The sequence below is a fragment of the Pseudopipra pipra genome, chromosome 2 (assembly GCF_036250125.1).
Source record: "Pseudopipra pipra isolate bDixPip1 chromosome 2, bDixPip1.hap1, whole genome shotgun sequence".
NCBI classification, from domain to species: Eukaryota; Metazoa; Chordata; class Aves; order Passeriformes; family Pipridae; genus Pseudopipra; species Pseudopipra pipra.
In genome coordinates this window covers 222,340-241,014 of record NC_087550.1, presented here as the reverse complement: position 1 = coordinate 241,014, position 18,675 = coordinate 222,340, and the positions used below count along the sequence as shown (strand labels likewise).

At 49.9% G+C, this 18,675-nt stretch overlaps 1 protein-coding gene across 1 annotated transcript in view; it reads left to right on the top strand.

Annotated features, from left to right (window-relative positions):
• Positions 1-18,675, top strand: part of CLPB (ClpB family mitochondrial disaggregase) — a 52,709-nt gene that overhangs the window by 2,378 nt on the left and 31,656 nt on the right. The window contains exons 3-4 of the mRNA XM_064642457.1: positions 7,641-7,727; positions 15,816-15,919. Coding sequence (XP_064498527.1) covers positions 7,641-7,727; positions 15,816-15,919 — 191 coding nt within the window. The remainder of the gene's footprint in view (positions 1-7,640; positions 7,728-15,815; positions 15,920-18,675) is intronic.

Below are 18,675 nucleotides of genomic sequence, written 5' to 3'. Positions count from 1 at the left end.
AACGGGAAAAGAAGTGTGAGAACCCTGGAGCTGCTTGTTGAGGAGAGCCTGGTCCTTCTGCCTAGCCTCTCTCAGAATCCCAGAGGTTTCCCAGGCCCCAGGTGCTGCCCTCGGCTAGTATGGAATTCAGATTTTTTGGCAGCCTGGAAGTTTGTGTAGGACAGGAAGAGACATTGCTACTCTCTTGTGTACACCACACACATGTGTGTGTGTCTCAGGCTGAGATCTCCCACCCAGCACAGGCACCCAGGAGAGATGGGAGCTGCTGTCCCTGTGCAGAAGGGAAGGGAGGAGATGGAGAGGTGAGGAAAAGGAGAGGGAGGGGAGAGCCCTCCTGGCCTGCAGCCAGGGGATACTCCATCCAGTCTCCAGGATCTCAGATGAAGCAGCCTGGCTCTGCTGCACCCCAGGGCTGAGATCTGGCCTAGATCAAGGGCCAAAGAGGATATTGGTGTGCAGCTAATTGGCACATGTGTTCTGCTGCTTGTAATTGCAGGAAGCTGCTGCTTAGGGTTGTCTGGGTGATTTGTGAGCCTGGTCAGGCAGAGCAGCAAGAGGGCTGCTCTGTGCTCCTGGTCAGGGCAGGGCTGGTGGCTGTACACCCTGCTGCACACCCACAGCCTCCCCTTTGTTTCTGTACTCTGACACAGAATTACAGAATTGTTTGGGTTGGAAAAGCCCTCTGAGATCCTCAAGTCCAACCATTCCCCAGCACTGCCAAGGCCTCCACTGCCCCATGTCCCCAGGTGCCACATTTACATGGCTGTTAAAACCCTCCAGGGATGGGGACTCCCCCACTGTCCTGGACAGCTGTGCCAGGGCTGGACAACCTTTTCCATGAAGAAATTTTTCCGAATATCGAACCTACACTTCCTGTGGCACAACTTGAGGCTGCTTCCTCTCGTGCTGTGACTTGTTACCTGAGAGAACAGACCGACCCTTTACTGGCTACATGCTCCTGTCAGGGAGGTGTGGAGAGCGAGAAGGTCCCCCCACAGCTCCCTCATCACACCTGTGCTCCAGATCCTTCCCCAGCTCCATTCCCTTCTCTGGACACGCTCCAGGGGCCTAGAACTGCACACAGGGTTTGAGTAGTGAGTCAGGCTTTGGTTACTTGGAACATCTGGTTGTGGGAAGGCACTGTGAGGAGTGGGTGAGCCTTTACAGGAGCAGGTATCCTGTGTTGTACCCGTTGGAGCATTTCCTCTCACAGAATAACTCTGAGTGTTATGCCTGAGGCTCAAGGGACACTTGAATGCTTTTTAGGGTGAGCATAGATGTCATGCCACTGGCTCACAGAGCATGATGGCCTCTGGCCACCAGCCAGCATGTACCTTATCTCTGTCCTGAACAGCTGTGAGACATCTTCAGCAGTGATAGCGAGGGCAGGTTGGAGACAGGATTGGGAGATGATTTATAATTACATTTATTTCCATTGCTCCATGTTCATATGATGCTGGACCTGCATTTGACTGTGTGTATCTGAGTTGACAGACACCTGGGTTTTTAGGATAAACAGATGTTTTTCCTGTAAATGTCCCCTTTAATCTTTTCTTCTAGATGACCAAATTATCCAGGTCTGGGTTTCAGTGGAAGTTTTGTGACTGGTTATTGAGTTTGATTTGGCCCACGGCCCTGGGAACTCAGATACAGCAGCCCAGATTTCTTCATGTTGACTGTGAAGTACTGGGGGAGACTTGTGTGTGCTGTGCTTTCCTGTACTGGACAACTGGAAAACTGCCCTTTTTTCATGCTTCTTGGTGTATTTTGGCCTCCCAGGACCGTTGGGGTTTGCACACTGAGTCACGGGCCGATATCTCCGCAGTCGGCACCCAGATGGCCACAGGAGACAGGAGACCTCCTGCTTCTTTCCAAAACAGTTTTAAAGCCTTAACTGTCCCTCTCTCTGGAAGCAGACACCAACACGCCTGGATGTGTGGGAGTTTGCATGTGTTTGGAATACATCTGGGAAGCATCACGTGGTTAATTGCAGCTGGTGCAGGTTTATCAGCAGAGCTGAGTGTGGGATAGTCTCAGCGAGCAGCTCTGGGTCTGGAGGAGAAGCAGTCCACCAGTGCTAATGTGGTCTGTACAACCATGGGAGCAATTATTCCCCTTCTCTCACAGCTCAGGAGCCAAGGAGCACCCAGGGAGATGTCAGGCAGCAGGTTACAAACAGAAGCTGAGTGCTGTCTTCCACAGCACATAAGCTGTGACTCTCAGTGGATGCGAGGGAGTCTGACCCTTGAATTTGTGTCTGTGCAGAGTGAGCTGAGCAGGTAACATGTGCCACCTCCAGTGGAAGTGTATTGTCACAGGTTGGTGTATTATGCTCAAATCCATCTGGAAACAGTGATGACTCATGTTCTTTTCCTGACTGTCTGCTGCTGGCCACTGCCAGAGCCAGGCTAGCAGGCCAGTGGGGTATTTTTCCAAGGCTCAGCTCAGCTGTTGCATTGGGGTGACTGACTGAATCAGGGCTCCTCTGTGTGAGGCTGCACGTTCTCTTCCAAACCTGGTGATACCAACTGTAGAATCACTGAAGGGTTTGGGTTGGAGGGGACCTTAAAGCTCACCCACTTCCACACCCCTGCCATGGGCAGGGACACCTTCCACTAGACCAGGCTGCTCCAAGCCCTGCCCATCTGCATCTACCCCACCCCACACTGTGCAGGTCCGTGTGTTTTCAGGGCACCGTGGTGTGTTACTGGCCCTGGAAGGATGGTGAGAAACAGCCGTGAGCTCTCTCCAGGAAGACAGCAGCCACACCAAAGGGATTTGAACAGCTCATCATGTCCTCCTGCCCAGGCAGATCCTTTCCCTGGCCTCTAACAGGCACTGTGCTTTCGTGTTCTGAGATACTGTTAGGTTTGTTTTTCTTCCCTCCTCCTGCACAGCAGAGGGCAGTTCCTGAGAGGGTGGGCGCCGCCCGCCCTGCAGTTAAACAGTGACATATTGGGACAGGGCTGGGGGAAATGGTTAAGAGGCCAAGAGGAACAGAAGCTATTGTTGTTGCAAAAGTTCAAGTTTCCAGCTTCCTCTTCCTCCACCTGTCAGGAGGGAGTGCTGGGCATGCTCCCGGCACTGAGCACAAACTCAAACATGCCCTCTGGGCTCGGCAGTGTCAGCGAGTCAGTCACCCAGAACCCCAGCGGCGGGGTGAATAGGAGGCACATCTGTCCGGGGGCACTGGGGGGAGAAGGCTCGTCGGCTGCTGACGTGGGCTCTTTATCTCTTCTGCGGGGATCAAAGTGCTGGAGCTTTGGGAGCTGCTGTCTCGAGGTAAAAGAGGCCGTGTGCACAAAGCGGTGGGTGCTGCTCTGCCTGAGCTCCTCCGGCAAATTCCAGAGCAGACGGTGATGTTCACAGAACCAGGGAATCACAGAGTGGTTTGGGTTGGAAAGGACTTTAAAGCTCATCCAGCTCCAACCCTCTGCCGTGGGCAGGGACACCTTCCACTAGACCAGGTTTATCTGAAATCCTTAAAATACAAACGCACCCCCCAACAGAAACAGCTTCAGGGTTCTTCTCCTGACTGGGTCATGAATCACAGAATCCCAGAAGGGTTTGGGTTGGAAGGGGCTTTTAAAGATCATCTAGTCCAATGCCCTGCCATGGGCAGAGACATCTTGGTGGCATTGCTGCAGTCGAGGAACGGTTTGTCATTTGAGAAACACTGGAAATGATGCTAATAAAGCTGTATCCACATGAGATACTCCTTAGGAGGTAAGAGCGAGTGCCCTGGATCTTACTTGGTTAAAATGTGGATAAACATCCTAAACATTGATCAGAGGATTTATTTAATTAAAATAAAATAGTCCTGCTGGTAAATACATTTGGCTGTCTGGGATCTGAGCAGTGGTCGTGGCTTTATCGATTGTCATATCATTAAATCAGGCGGGGGAAAAAATTAATGATGGGCCTGAAGACCCTGAACATAAAGTTCAGTTGTCTGAAAATCTGTTAAGTTGCTGAGCATCTTGCAATGATTTAACAAAAAAAAAAAAAAAGAATCCAGCTCCTAAATGAAATGTCAGTGCATATTATGGGAGATGATGTGATGCGAGTAATTCTCGCGCTGGGCTCAGCAATGGGGCGTTCCAGATGCCTGTGATGATCTGGGTTCCTGAATGGAAAACTACTTGACTAATTCTGATAGCTCTGCTCCAAGCCTGTAACCAGATCCCACAGCAAAGACTCCAGCATCCTTCCTGTTGCTTGCACGATGGTTTAGCAGGTTTGACTGCAGGACTAGGATCTCATTTTGTTATTTTTTTATTGAAGAATGAAGATAATTCGTTGTTCAGTGTGTCTGTAGAGAAAAAAGCTTTCCAGTGAGTTCACAGGTATTTTTCAGTGGCTCCAAAGTGCCTTAAGAATCCTGAAATCACAGAATGGTTTTAGTTGGAAGGGACCTTAAAGATTATCTAGTCTCAAGCCCCTTACCATGGGCAGTGACATCTTCTACTAGACAAGGTTGCTCCAAGCCCCGTCCAACCTGGCCCTGGACAATTCCAGAGATGGGGCAGCCACAGCTTCTCTGGGCAGCCTGTGCTGGGGCCTCCCCACCCTCCCAGAAATGAAATTCTTCCCAATATCTAATCTCAATCTGTCATTTTTTAGTTTGAAACATCATCTCTTTAGTTTAAATGAAGACTGATGTCCTGTCCTTCATCTAATAAGGAGATGCTGAAGAGTTTCACTGCAGGTTCCATTCGTGAGAAAATAAATGTGACAGGACAAGGGGGAATGACTTCACACTGACAGGAGGCAGGGTTAGATTAGATATTGGGAAGAAATATCCATCCCTGTAAGTGTTCAAGGCCAGACTGGACGGGGCATGGAGCAATCTGGTCTAGTGGGAGATGGCCCTGCCCATGGCAGAGGGGTTGGAACTGGATGATCTTCAAGGTCCCTTCCAGCTCAAACTCTTCTGTGACATGTTAAAATTCATGATGTATGGAATTAAGACCAAACCTTTTGCAGCAGTGACCCAGTGGCTGGAGGAAGGTGACCAGGATGGTCTGTTTGCCCATTTAATGTAAAATTACAATAATACCATGGCCAAGTCCAAATGGGGCTGATACTTTGTGAATTGCATTAATTAAACCTCGTTGGAGATGTTAATGAGTGGTAGGGCTTAAAGGTTTTAGTTATCTGCAAAAGTTCTCAGCCTGAAGGGGTTTGAGTGCCTCCATCCTGGCTTAGCTGATGCCTTCTTACCTGTGGAGGTTCAGCACAAGGGTGCCCCTGCCCCTCCTGGGTTCCTCTGTCAGGCAGCCACTCCTTTGTGGTCATAGATTCCTTTATTTCCTGGATTTTCTGTGACTGTGAGGCTGTCACACTGGCACACTGTAGGAAGGGACTGATGTGAATGCTACTGCTTTGAAAGGGCTTTCAAATGGCCGAGTAAATACAGTGGGATTCAGAAACAACTGGGACACATCATTCCGTGCCACTCCGAGAGACGAGTGGAAGAGGGTTGGCCATCGCGGTGTCTGGGGTGAGGCAGCTGTGGCGCTGGTGGGAACGGCTCGGCAGGCTCTGGGGGAGCCGGGTCTGGAGCTGGTTCCTGCGGGGGCAGAGGGAGCAGCGCCCTGTGCTGCGCGGAGCACACGTGGGGGCACAGATGGAGCCGCGGTGTGCATTTCTCCCGCAGGCACTGTCCCTGAGCAGGGGCCGTGTGTCTGAGTCAGGCTGGCTCATCTCTGCTGTGAGTGCAAACACCTCTGTAAGCAGAGCTGCAGCGGGAGCTGATCTCTGCAGATAGCAATCTGCCAGCCCCGTGTGTCCGGGCACGTCCGGCCCCACCGGCACAGAAAGCCTGGGGGATGCACAGGGATATCTCTGCTCTCAGCCGTCTGCTGCTCTTAGTGTTCACTTACAGGGATGAGGTGCTGGCAGAAAGAGATCCAACCCCCCCACCAGGCTTTAGGCTAATCACCCTTGCTCTCCATCCCTGCTCTTCATCACACTGCTGGGAGGTTCTTCGGATGTTACACTGCATAGAAAAAAAGAAAAGTTGGGTCTGAGAAGGATTCCGCATGAAAATTTGTTCCTCTACTACCGTGTAGGATCAAGTATCAAATTGTTTTGGAGCAAGGACCTGCTGGATAGCTCATTATCATTAAACTTTTAAATTGTCACCCTGGTAGAGAGAACATAAACCTTCTGTTGATGTTGAGAGCATAAACCTTCCAATCGCTTACCTCCTGAATCACAGTTGGGAGCTACAAATGAAGGCTGTCAGTCATGATTCTGTGCTTTTAGATCTCTGTCCAAGTGCCCAGTGAACAGTTAGAGCATCCAGAAACAGGGCACCAGTGCTAGCGACCCCTTATGTCAAAAAAGGGTGGTCAAATTGTCCACCCAGACCCATTACCAACCTATCGTACCTCTACTTGAGCCAGAAGAGTTCACCAGCACGCTTCTGTGTAGAGCTTGGCTGAAACCATCTGCCAGTTGGCTCTCATGTCCCAGTCTCAGTCAAATAGGGCATAAACTTCAACTGGAGGGGGATACAGGCTTTTTATTTGGATTATGTTTATCTGGCTGGTTTTTCCAGTCAGTTGGGACAACTGTGTTTCAGCTGTGTTCGAGATATGAGCCAAAGCTTAGGCAGCAATATGGCTGGTTGAAAATGACTTTAGGATTATCATATCATATATCATCATATCACTGAAGCATATATATTTGGGTTGGAGGGAGCTTCAAGACCATCTTGTTCCAACCCCAGCTGGCACAGGGTGCCCAGAGAAGCTGTGGCTGCCCCCTCCCTGGAAGTGTTCAAGGCCAGATTGGACAGGGCTTGGAACAACCTGGGCTAGTGGAAGGTGTCCCTGCCCATGGCAGGGGGAGCAGAACAAGATGATCTGGAAGGTCCCTTCCAGCCCAAACCTTCTGTGACTCATTCCGTGATTCTATGGACATGTAGGGCTCAGAGCTTGTCTCATTTAACTTGAGCACTGTAAAATTTGTGTCTGAATTCTGAACTTCCCTCTTTCCTTGTGGTCTGCAGAGAGAACTGTAATTTCATTCTGTCTGGGTTCAGTACTTGTTTTAGGATGATCTAAATTAGCTGCTGTGAGAACCTCTCCCTTGCCATTGTCTTGTAGAAAGGCTGAGAAAATTTTGGGTACATAGCACCAGGGATAGTTTGGTGCCTCATATTTTTGGGGGTTGTCTTATTTGTTCTCATGTTGTGTGAGAAAACTGCAAAATATCTGCTGGTGACATGGGCTTTGGAGGTCCACTGCGCTGCTTCTAAAGCCTAATGGGTGCTCTGCAGCCAAAGGATCCAGACATCATTGGAATTTGGGTTTATCAGCTTTGCTGCTGATTGGTTCTTCAGGAATTAGACTGAATAGAAGAAAGAAATAAAAAATAAAGAAATAAACAATAAAGAAAACGAGTTGTTGGCATTGCAGCCTCTGAAAGGACTGGGCTTGCTGTCTCCTGGATGTTCATTTCAGTTTGGTCAGCTGTGAGAAACTGGATTGAACCAACTTCATGTAGGGTCTTCTGGGCTGTGCTGGAGCAGGTGCTTGCACAGTAAAACATTCTGCTTTCCCTCATTGGATCTGGGATGCCTGGGATGCTCTCCACGTGCCTGCTTCCTGACCATGTCTCTCCCCCCGCAGGTTGCTGCAGGAAGGCGCGGATGTGAACGCGAGGCACAGGCTGGGCTGGACGGCTCTCATGGTGGCAGCCATCAGCAGGAACTCCAGGTACGTGTGTCTCACATCCTCACTGGGGCACTTCAACCCACAGTGAGCTCCCGTAAAGTTTGGGATGTGTTGTGGAGCTTAACCCAAGGGAGCTTGTCACTGCTGCTGTGCCCAGTGTGTGGTGTGAGGGATTGGGGCAGGCTGCTCCGCAGTCCCGGGGACGTGACGTCTGAACTGATGGTGCCATTCCACAGCAGCTCTCAGGTTTTGGCCTCTGATGATCCTGTGCCTGTGGGATGTCATTGTGGTGGGTAGTCGGACACCCCACCATCCAAAATCACTCCCGTAGGAGCTGTTGTGTCCCTCCTCACCGGTGGGGCCATGGCTGGGGCTTTCATCCAGGCCTTTCTGGAGCAAAAAGCCTGAATGCTGTGCCCTCTCTCTGCAGTTCCCATGATGATCACTCTGCCTTCTTGTAACCTTTTAAAGACACTCCTAAATATATTCAGTCTACAACTAAATTCAATTAGCTTTTTTTATTTAAGGAAAAAAAAGGGGGAAAAGAAATCCAATTTTGGAAAACGTGGGACAGACGGGAGAATGAGCTTTGATGTTACAACCTCTCAGGGATGCTTTACTTAGTCACAAGTTCATAAGCAAAAAAGCCTAATTACTTGGGAAAACACAGGATTAAAGCAGTGCACAAAGGCTGAATATCCGCTCTCGGGCGACACGATTCCAATCCGTGTGCCGAGTTCGTGTGTGGTGCAAACTTTGATGTGTGCTATGACAAGCTGAAAGTCGTGACCTCCTCGGGGAGCTCCTTAGGACAGGCCCAGGGGTGGGGGCTCGGGGCTGTTTGTTTAACTTTGATGTCCGAGCAGCAACGGGCCCCGTTGTTTGCCCGTCCGCCAAGGGCCGGGCTCGGGAGCCTCCCACCTTTCCCGGTGGACAATGGTCAGCAGCGGAGTGTGACGGCTGTTGACCATTCCGAGTGACTGGTGGAGCAGAACAGGGCTCCCCGAGTTGCAAAGGCTAAGAGGAGGCAGGGAGAAAGGCTGCTCGTGGGACAATAATTACCTAAAATTGGGCCTAAAATCAAGTGGAAATGCTAATGAAAACATCTCTGCAGTAAAAAACGTGCTGGTCCCTGCTGAGAGGGCAGAGCCATCACCACATCTGCCTTAGCTGTGTACCTGGCCAAAAGAAAAAGCTTTTGGCTCTGTCGGGCAAATTCTGTTTATTTTTCCCACATTTTGGATGAATGCTGACTTTAATTGAAAATTAGGAAGTCCTTCAGTACCTGAAGCACAGTAGGACTTGTCTCCATATAGCAGAAGAGTAATTAGATGCAGCTGAACTTTATGATCTTAGAGGTCTTTTCCCACCTTAGTGATTGTGATTCCATCCTTTGTGGAGGCAAACATAAATGCAAGCCAGACCTACTCCTGGTGTAACAGCTCTGGGATTGTGCCAGATGAGGTTTTGGCCCTTGGTCCTGTTTCTAGCATTGTAATGTCCACAGTGGGGACTGGGAAACGCAATGAGCTGGAACAAGACCACAGAGGGTTTGAAATTCCCTGCATAGTCCACAGGGTGAGCTTTGTAACCCAAACTAGATGTTGTGCCTGGGGTGGACTGAGGAGGGGAGGAATCAGAGGCACTAGGATGCAGGATTGTTTTTAGAGTGTGATGCTCTAAATTTGCTTTCTTCAGCCTCAGCAGCTGATCTCATAGAATCACAGAATCATGGAATGGTTTGGGTTGGAAGGGACCTTGAAGCCTGTCCAGTTCCACCCCAGTGCCACGGGCAGGGACACCTTCCACCAACCCAGGTTGCTCCAAGCCCCGTCCAACCTGGCCTGGGACACTTCCAGGGATGGGGCAGCCACAGCTTCTCTGGGCAACCTGTGCCAGGGCCTTACCAGCCTCACAAGGAAGAATTTCTTCCCAGTGTCCCATCTACCCATGTCCTCTGTCAGTGTGAATCCATTCCCCCTTCTCCTATTGCTGTCTGCCTGCGTAATCTGCCCCATTTGTGGATTTGAAGTTGTTGTGACTTTTGGTCCTTAGCCCCTCAGCCCAGCAGGCTCTGGAGAGGTGAGCTGGGGCTGTCCCTGGCTCAGAGATGGCAGGACCTGCAGGTACTGTTTGCCTGCAGCAAGACCAAGGTCATTCCAATTCGTTTAACTCACTGGCTCTCTCAGCACTTCCACTTTTAAGTTTGCTGATACCTGCACAGGTTCCTCAGCACAGCTTCAAAGGGCTGGGATGCTGGGAACTGAGATGGGGGTTTTCAGCTAAGAAAAAGGAAGCCTTCAGCCCCAAATTACTGCCTTTCCAAAGGTGTTTTTCTGAGAAGAAAGTCGTTTTCGGTCTCCACTGTACTGCTGGAGATTTCTGTGACCTGTCCTTTAGCTTTGTCATGTTTCCCAATTTTCACAGCCCTCACTCTTCCAATTAGACAGCCCCAATCCATATGTTTAATTTAATTCCAGAGGCACTGCTTTAATGATTCCTGTCAGTTGCCATCAGCTACAAGATGAAATCCCGTGTGCTGGAAGGCAAGTTTAGGGTCTGTCTTTTCTTTTTTACAACAAAACAACGGTCATTTTCTTCCTTTTGGAAATGTCTTGTATCCAAAACGTGGCAAGGCATTGTGTTCCACTGTGTTCTCACAGATAGGGGAGACTAGTTCCTGGCTGTGAGTGGAGATACAGTGGTGGATCTAGTGCAGAGGGACATTTAGGGTTCCTTTTTTTATGTGAGAGGGAGTGAAGGTCCAAATTCCTTGGCTCCATGAAGATGATATGGGTTGTAACTGGGTTATGGGCTAAAGACATATCAGCTGTGACCATGTTAACAGGAGCAGAGGAAGGTTTTGTGCTGTAACTTCCATTGCTGGGGGAATTTACCATAGCTTTGGCATATTTGTAGTAATTAAGCTTTAATGAATTGCGTACTGAGGCGTTTGTGCATTTGTTAAAATAAGCAATACAGCTATCATAAATTAAACCTCAAAGCAGGTAGGAACTTAGCTGTGTGTCTGTATTTTGTAGCATAGTGACCTTTTCTTTATCCAGTAGTCCAGTTTTCATCGTTTCTGCAGAAATAAAATGACAGTGAAATATTGAATCATCCTCTCAACCATCTCTGAGGTTGAAAACTGCTTGTGTGGAAAGGGAAACTAAGGCATGGAGCAGCATGGAAGCTCTGAGTCCCAGTGGGATGAGTTTGAGTAGTTCTAAAAGACACTGGAATCTGCTTTTGCTTCCACGGAGCTGGAGTCAGCACTGCAGGTGGGGTCTCACCAGAGTGAAGCAGAGGGGCAGAAGCCCCCCCTCAGCTGCTGCCCGTGCTGTGGGGTCAGCCCAGGATCCAGGGGGCTCTGGGCTGCCAGCACACTGTCAGGTCAGGTGAGCTTTGTCTTCTTGGGCATCACTGGTGCCTGTGCCTCTTCCACACATGCACTGAAGGTGCTGCGTGGGTGTTTTATACTGGTAATAACAATTCCTCACACACAGTGGTATTCTAGTGGGTTTGTTCTGAGATTGGTGAAGGGTAACTGATCTGGAGCAGTTCCCTGTCTACAGGCAGTGACATGATGAACTGGCGCAGTCTTGTTATCTATATTAGGTACATACATCTGTTCCATGGGGGGTTTTTCACTCCTTTCACTTCAGGCAAGTCATTCAGAGCTGTCTGCAGAGGAGCTGGAGAAATATCTGGGTGCCTTTGGAAGCGGGTACGGCTGAGTGTGTCCCCTGTCAGAAGGCTGAGGAGTTGGACATGGGTTTCAGCTGTGATGGCAGGACATTTGGAGGGCTGAATCCTACAAACTGGGGCATTGGCTTTCAACCACTCCCTTTCTGGGTGTTTTTGATGAAGAGTGTCCACTCAGCTGTTCCTGCAACTGTTCCCCACACCACTGCCTTGTGTCCCCATTTCAGACCTCTGGGCATGAGTACCCCTATTTTCAGGGATTAACAGCATCTAATGTCCTGTAGGTCAGGCACAGTGAGATATTGTCAGTTTAGCAGGTTCCTGCATCTCTCCAAGCCATGGAAATGGCCTCTCTGCTTGTTTTCCCAGGCAGGGAGCAAGGCTTTTTTGGATCTCATAGTCCCTTTTTATCCTTGTTTGAGGAGTCAGTCATTTTCATCTAGGTCAATAATGAACCACCACAGAGCGAGGGAATGCTGTGGCTGCCTGGCTTGCTGTGCCTCAGGTAGGCGTGCACATATTCCTGGGAAGGCACATGTTTCTGGGAAGGCACATGTTCCTGGGAAGGCACACATCCACCTTTAGCCTCATCCAAGGGAGAAAAAAGAGTGGACAGGGGCTGGAGTGCGAGCAGCAGCTCCTCCCAGCCCTGCTGAGTTTTACACAGCTAAGATACAGGCACACAAGGATCCCCTTTGTGTCCAGGCAGGGGCTGTGGCTCCCGCACGAGCTGGGGCAGCCGCGTATCCGAGCGCCCGGCGCTGCATTGTGCCGGTGCCTCGCGGTCAGGGGGATCACCGGCCTCCTTGGTTCACCAACCCCAGCTGCCGGCGCCCTGGCCCGGGCACAGCGCCTCTCCTGATGCATCTTGTCATTGATTTCCCACCCCCTGCATTGTGCATGTGTATTTATTTATTGAACAATATGTTGGTCCGGCCGTTACAAGCAGAAAGCACTTTCCCCAATCGATTGAACTGCCCGGCCAACTCCAGCCCAGCATTGCCCTCTGAGTCATCACCAGGGTCAATTCAGATTTATATTCACGCTGATGAATAGGCTCTGCCTCTAATCCAATCAAAACTTGATCAGCAAATTAAAACTCAGCTTGTTGAGGCTGTTGAGCACAGGTGAGTTATGAGGGAGGCTGGAGCAGCCCAGCCAGCCATCGGCTCCTTCTAGGATCTGGCATGGGGTGCTGTTCTGCCCAAATGCCTGGCAGCAAGAGGGGGAACTCAGGAGGTGTACTGGCCAGAGAATCCGCTGTTTAAAACTCACTCATCACAGGGTAGTTTGGGTTTGGAAGGAGCCTTAAAGCTCATCTCATTCCAACCCCCCTGCCGTGGGCAGGGACACCTGCCACTAGCCCAGGTTCCTCCAAGCCCCATCCAACCTGGCCTTGGACACTTCCAGGGATGGGGCAGCCACAGCTTCTCTGGGCACCCTGTGCCAGGGCCTCTCCACCCTCACAGCCAAGAATTCCTTCCCAGTATCCCTTCTAACCCTGCCCTTTATCAGTGGGAAGCCATTCTGCCTTGTCCTGTCCCTCCACCCCTTGTCCAAAGTCCCTCTCCAGCTCTCTTGGAGCTCCTGTAATCTCCTGATTTTGCAAGTCACTTCCATGTTCCAGGGACATTCACATGCTTTGTGCCACTGAATGCAGTTCCTCTGCATTTTGGGCGCTGTTACCTCTCCTACAGCCTAATTTGCTTGAATGTCCCATTACCTGTAAATTGGATAGGTACAATCAATAGTTGTGATTCCAGGAATGTCTGGCTGATGGAGAAGTGCCTGGAGGGGTCGGCACATCCCAAAAGCAGGAGATGAGATTGAAAGATGATTGGAGAGAGAGCCTGGATGTGTGGTGTGTTGTTACTAGACCGGTGCCAGGATTTTGGAAGAGCAGAGTTTGCCAGGAAGTGATATCTGTGCTTATTAAACTTGAGCCTTCCAGCTATGGTAAGAGCTACGGGAATGTTTCTTACCACGGGGTGAATATGGTGCAGGGGGTAGTTCATAGAGAGGGCAGAGCAGTTCTGCCATCATCACCCACCACGTCACTCTTACACCACCTTGCATGTAGCAGTTGTGGTCCTCTGCTCAACTTCTCACAAAAGGTCACTGCCCAGAGAATGCTGAAGGATGAAGAGGAAGGGGCTTCCTGAGTGTCCAAGAGCACACAGAGGTGATATCTGATGGAGTGCCTGGGAAGAACATTCATTTCTATGTAGTCACTGAGAGCAGGAAAGGGAGATGGATGGAGTTATCAAGAAAATGGCAAGTCATCCTGTGTTACCATAAGACTCACTCGGTACCTGAAGCTCACCCATGGGCTACAAGGTTGTGGGCTAAAGTCCTACACTGGGACTTGGGATCATTTCCCTTAAAATGAGGCAGATGCAGGGACCTGAAGATATTTTAGCCTGCGAGCTAAAATTGGAGTAGAGGGATCTCTTTGGTGGTGACAGCCATAAGAATGGGGTCCCAGAAGGGTGGTTTGACCATGTCAGAGCCTGTACTTCCAAGGACTTGAGTGATCAGAGACTCAGCTCCCTGGTGGGGGTGTTGGAAGAGCTGATGCAAGGATCACTGTAAGTCTGTGCAAGGATCACAGTAAGTCAGCTGCTAGGGCAAGATTGTCAAAGGCTAAATTGAGGCACATAATTTCTTCCCTCAAAGGGTTGTCCAGCCCTGGCATAGGCTTCCTAGGGCAGTGGTGGAGTCCCTGTCCCTGAAGGGATTTAACAGCCATGTAGATGTGGCACTTGGGGACATGGGTTAGTGGTGACCTTGGCAGTGCTGGGGGAACAGCTGGGCTCAATGGTGTCACAGGGTTTTCCAATCCAAATGATTCTGTGGTTCCATGACTTTATCCTGTTTAAATGAGAGAATGGCTTTGTACTGGGAAGAATGGCAGGCAGGTTGAAACTACCTTCCAACCCAAACCATTCTGTGATTCTGTGAATGTCTTTATAGCAGGGAGAGTGACTTTATACTGCAGGAATGGCTTTATACTGGAGGGAACGAGTTTATACAATGGCTGTATTGTATAGGTGGAGGTCTGTCTCTTCTCCCAGGTAACAAGGGACAGGACAAGAGGAAACTGCCTCAGGTTGTTCCAGGGAAGGTTTAGGTTGGATGTTGGGAAAATTTCTTCCCTCAAAGGGTTGTCCAGCCCTGGCACAGCTGCCCAGGGCACAGGGGGAGTCCCCATCCCTGGAGAGATTTAAACGGTGGTGGCCCTTAGGTTAGCAGTGGCCCTGGCAATGCTGAGGGAATGGTTGGACTCGATGGTCTTAGAGGGCTTTTCCAACCTGAACAATTCCTGTGATACTGTCTCCTGCCCCCTGTCCTGGTGCTGTGCTCACTAAAGGGGACTCTGGACGTGGTGAGGAGCGCGCTGGTGCCGGTAAGGAGCCGGCCTCTATTGCACCATCCTCAAAGAATAAAATAACCACCTCTGATTCTGCTAATGCATTTATAGGGTAAATGAGAGAGAAGCTTAAGTTAAATTGCAGATGTGAGTTGACAGGCCGGAGCCCGCAGATACGTGTCAGTCAGGCTGCGGCGCTGTCAGCCTGTGAGCCGTGTCACCGCTGATGAATGCTAACAAACGAGTTACTGTCTAGTTGTCATGGGAAGCTTGAACCCTGGGAAAAAAATTAAGAATTAACTGGCTTCAAGCTGCTTTCAGAAGTGGTGAGAAATCTAATTCTGGCCTGATGATTGTTTGGGTTCAGAAGCAGAGATTGAGGACTTCCACACCAAAACTGCCTGGACAGTGTGTGCTGTGTGGTTCTGTCCTGCTGCAGTGTCTTCATCATGTGCAGCATTTGCTAGCAGCCCAAAATCCAACTGTGTGATCCCCAGCACCATGGGCAGCAGGACGAGGGAGAGCATTCTGCCCCTCTCCTCCACTCTGGTGAGATCCCACCTGCAGTGCTGCCTCCAGCTCTCTCAGCCTGTCTCCATAGCAGAGGTGCTCCAGCTCTCTGATCATCTTCAGGGACTCCTGCAGACTTGCTTCCCATGGAAGTTGTTTGCTCTTTTTGTGGTGGTAGGATGGCATCAATATAGGTTACAATAATTTTCCTTCTTGCAGGGACAGGGGTGACCTTGGAGCTGAGATCTGCATCTGGGAATGCCATGTGCTCAGAGCATGTTCTGTGCAGGTCTTCTTGGGAGAGCTGCATATCCCTATGATGTCACCTGTTCTTTCAGTGCCTCCCCCATCTCAGTCATTCTAAAATATGCTGCTGGAATCCTGTTTGTTGAATATTCAGTTGTAATTGTGGTTTCTTAACAATATCAACATATTAACATTCCTGGGAACGTTTGAGGAGGGCTTTCTGAGCACTTCTCGGTCTCTGAAGGACTTTAATTCCTCATATCCTACTTGTGCCTTCCTTTCCTTCTGTTTTGTGACAGCGTGGTGAAGGCCCTGCTCGGAGCTAATGCAGATCCAAACCTTGGCGATGATTTCAGCAGCGTGTATGAGATTGCCAAAGAAAAGGGCCTCCACTCCTTGGAAGGTAAGATAGTTTCTGTGCAGCTACCAGCATTTGCTTTTCAGGTCCCAAAATATTTTTTCCTCGTGGGGGTTTTTTAGAGCTAGCTTCAGCTTCCATTTAAATGCAAAGTAGCTGACGGTATGTGGGTGAGTGTGTGTCTAAAGAGGAAAGAAACCTTATGTAGCTGGTATGTAGAAGCAATCCTTCTACTTCCCAGAGGGAAACTGGTTTTGTATAGCCAGAACATAATACAAAGTCATAGATAGGAGCGTCATCCCATTGACCCACATGCAGCCACGTGCTGGGGAAGGAGAAGGGTTCAAGGCAGTGTATTCCACCAGCAGCTTTAATCCAGATCTTATCAGGAGATACAAAATGCAGAAAGACTTGGCCAATTGAAATAAAGCTGAATGATGTAACTGGTTGCAGTGACTGCTGCTGGATTTGGGCAGGCATCAGTGCCAGCTCTCAGCCCTGGAAGCCTTTCCATGGAAACAAGGACATTTTCTGCAGAGTCATGTCATCTCATTATGATTATTCTTCGTGGATGTCTCAGGTTCCAGTCTCCCCCCTTCATTATCCCCATCACTGGGGTGTTGAGGCAGACTCAGAATCACAGGATCATGGAATGGTTGAGGTGGGAAGGGACCTGTAAAGCCCATCCAGTCAAACCCCCTGCCATGTTGCAGTGACATGCAGTGACATCCCTGTTGCAGCAGGGATACCTTCCACTAGACCAGGTTGCTCAGACATTTGCTTTGTTTATACAGGCCAATTTAAATTTCCCAGACTGTTTCCACTTCCAGTGACGATAAATGGTGGTTAAATTTTCTTGGGTTTGTGATTATTGGTGGAATCTCGGGGGGGATGTCTGGATTCTTGGTGCCCAGCTGTGCTTCGCAGCAGCCAGCTGCTTGTTCAGGCATGCTTCTGTTCTCCAACCTGGCAGGAATGCTGGCAGGACCCAACCCTCCTCAAATTTCCTGGCTGTTTCCTTCCCCATTCCAGAAGCCTTTTCCTCATCCAAGCACTGTGCTGACCTGCTGACCTCCCATCTGAGCTGGACCGCCATGGAATGTGTCCCAGCCATCCCCACTGCCCTGCCAGAGCCCAATCCTGGGATGTGTCCCAGCCATCCCCACTGCCCTGCCAGAGCCCAATCCTGGGATGTGTCCCAGCCATCCCCACTGCCCTGCCAGAGCCCAATCCTGGGATGTGTCCCAGCCATCCCCACTGCCCTGCCAGAGCCCAATCCTGGGATGTGTCCCAGCCATCCCCACTGCCCTGCCAGAGCCCAATCCTGGGATGTGTCCCAGCCATCCCCACTGCCCTGCCAGAGCCCAGTCAGCACTGGGACTCGCATTCCCAGGGACAGCATTCCCAGGACACAACACAGTTGTGTGCTGTGACCTGCTTGGAAGTTAAACCTTGTCCCAGCTGCTCTGAGGGAGGAAGCCACACAGGTTGTGGCTCCTCTGCCTGTGTAATTTGCAGAGCCTGAGTCACAGAGTCATGGAATAGAATTGTGGAATTGTTTAGGTTGGAATAGCCCTGCCAGACCATTGAGTCCAAGCATTCCCCCAGCACTGCCAAGGCCACCACTAACCCATGTTCCCAGGTGCCACATCCCCACGTTTGTTAAATCCCTTCAGGGGTGGGGACTTCCCCTCTGCCCTGGGCAGCTGTGCCAGGGCTGGACAACCCTTTCTGGGAAGAAATTTTCCCAAATATCAAACCTAAACCTCTCCTGGCACAACTTGAGGCCATTTTCTCTCCTCCTGTCCCTTGTTCCCTAGGGGCAGAGCCCGACCCCCCCTGGCTCCCCCCTCCTGTCAGGGGGTTGCAGAGCCAGAAGGTCCCCCCTGAGCCTCCTTTGCTCCAGGCTGAGCCCCCCCAGCTCCCTCAGCTGCTCCTCATCAATCTTGTGCTCCAGACCCTTCCCCAGCTCTGTTGCCCTTCTCTGGACACCCTCCAGCACCTCAGTGTCTTTCTGGTCATGAGGGGCCCAGAACTGAACGGGGATTTGAGGTGTGGCCTCAGCAGTGCCCGGCACGGGGAGAGGGTCACTCCCTGGTCCTGCAGCCACACCGTGGGTGACACACCCAGTGTCATTATCCACAGTGACATTGTCCACTGGCCTGTCTGTGCTTCTGCTCAGTGCTAAGAGACAAAAGCTCTGTGAAAGCCTAATGAAGGTGTAATATTTGAACCTTTCATAAAGCACAGGTTGAGTTAAGAAGATGGATCAGTGAGGTGACAGCTTTGACAGGGCGTTATTTTATATTTTTAAAAGCTCCCTGCTCTCATCCCTCACTGTGACCCAGCAGCAGACCTGCTCCTTGATGGGAGGGAGAGCATACATAGATCAGATCCCTATAGCAGGGATTGCAAAATGTATGAAACAACATTAAAAAATGAGCAATGGAATGCCAATACATAATGCATGTACATAGACTTTATTTAAGACAAAGTATATCAACCAAGGAAGTTAATTGTTTTTGTCTGCATTCATCCCTCTATAATGTTATATATTTTGGGGTGAAGAAAAGATAAGGCCACTCCGTAAGAAGTTGCATTAATTCTTTGGTTGACATGTTTTATTAAAAAGAATAAATTCAGTTGCGTTTTTAAAAAGAGAGAGAGAGAGAGAGAAACTGCCTTTGTTTTTTCTCTTTTTTTTAGACATTTACATATTTCGTGTATAAATATTTTTTCATAAAAACATCCAAATCGAGAGGGTATGCTCCACAACCACTGCACAAAATATATTACAGACA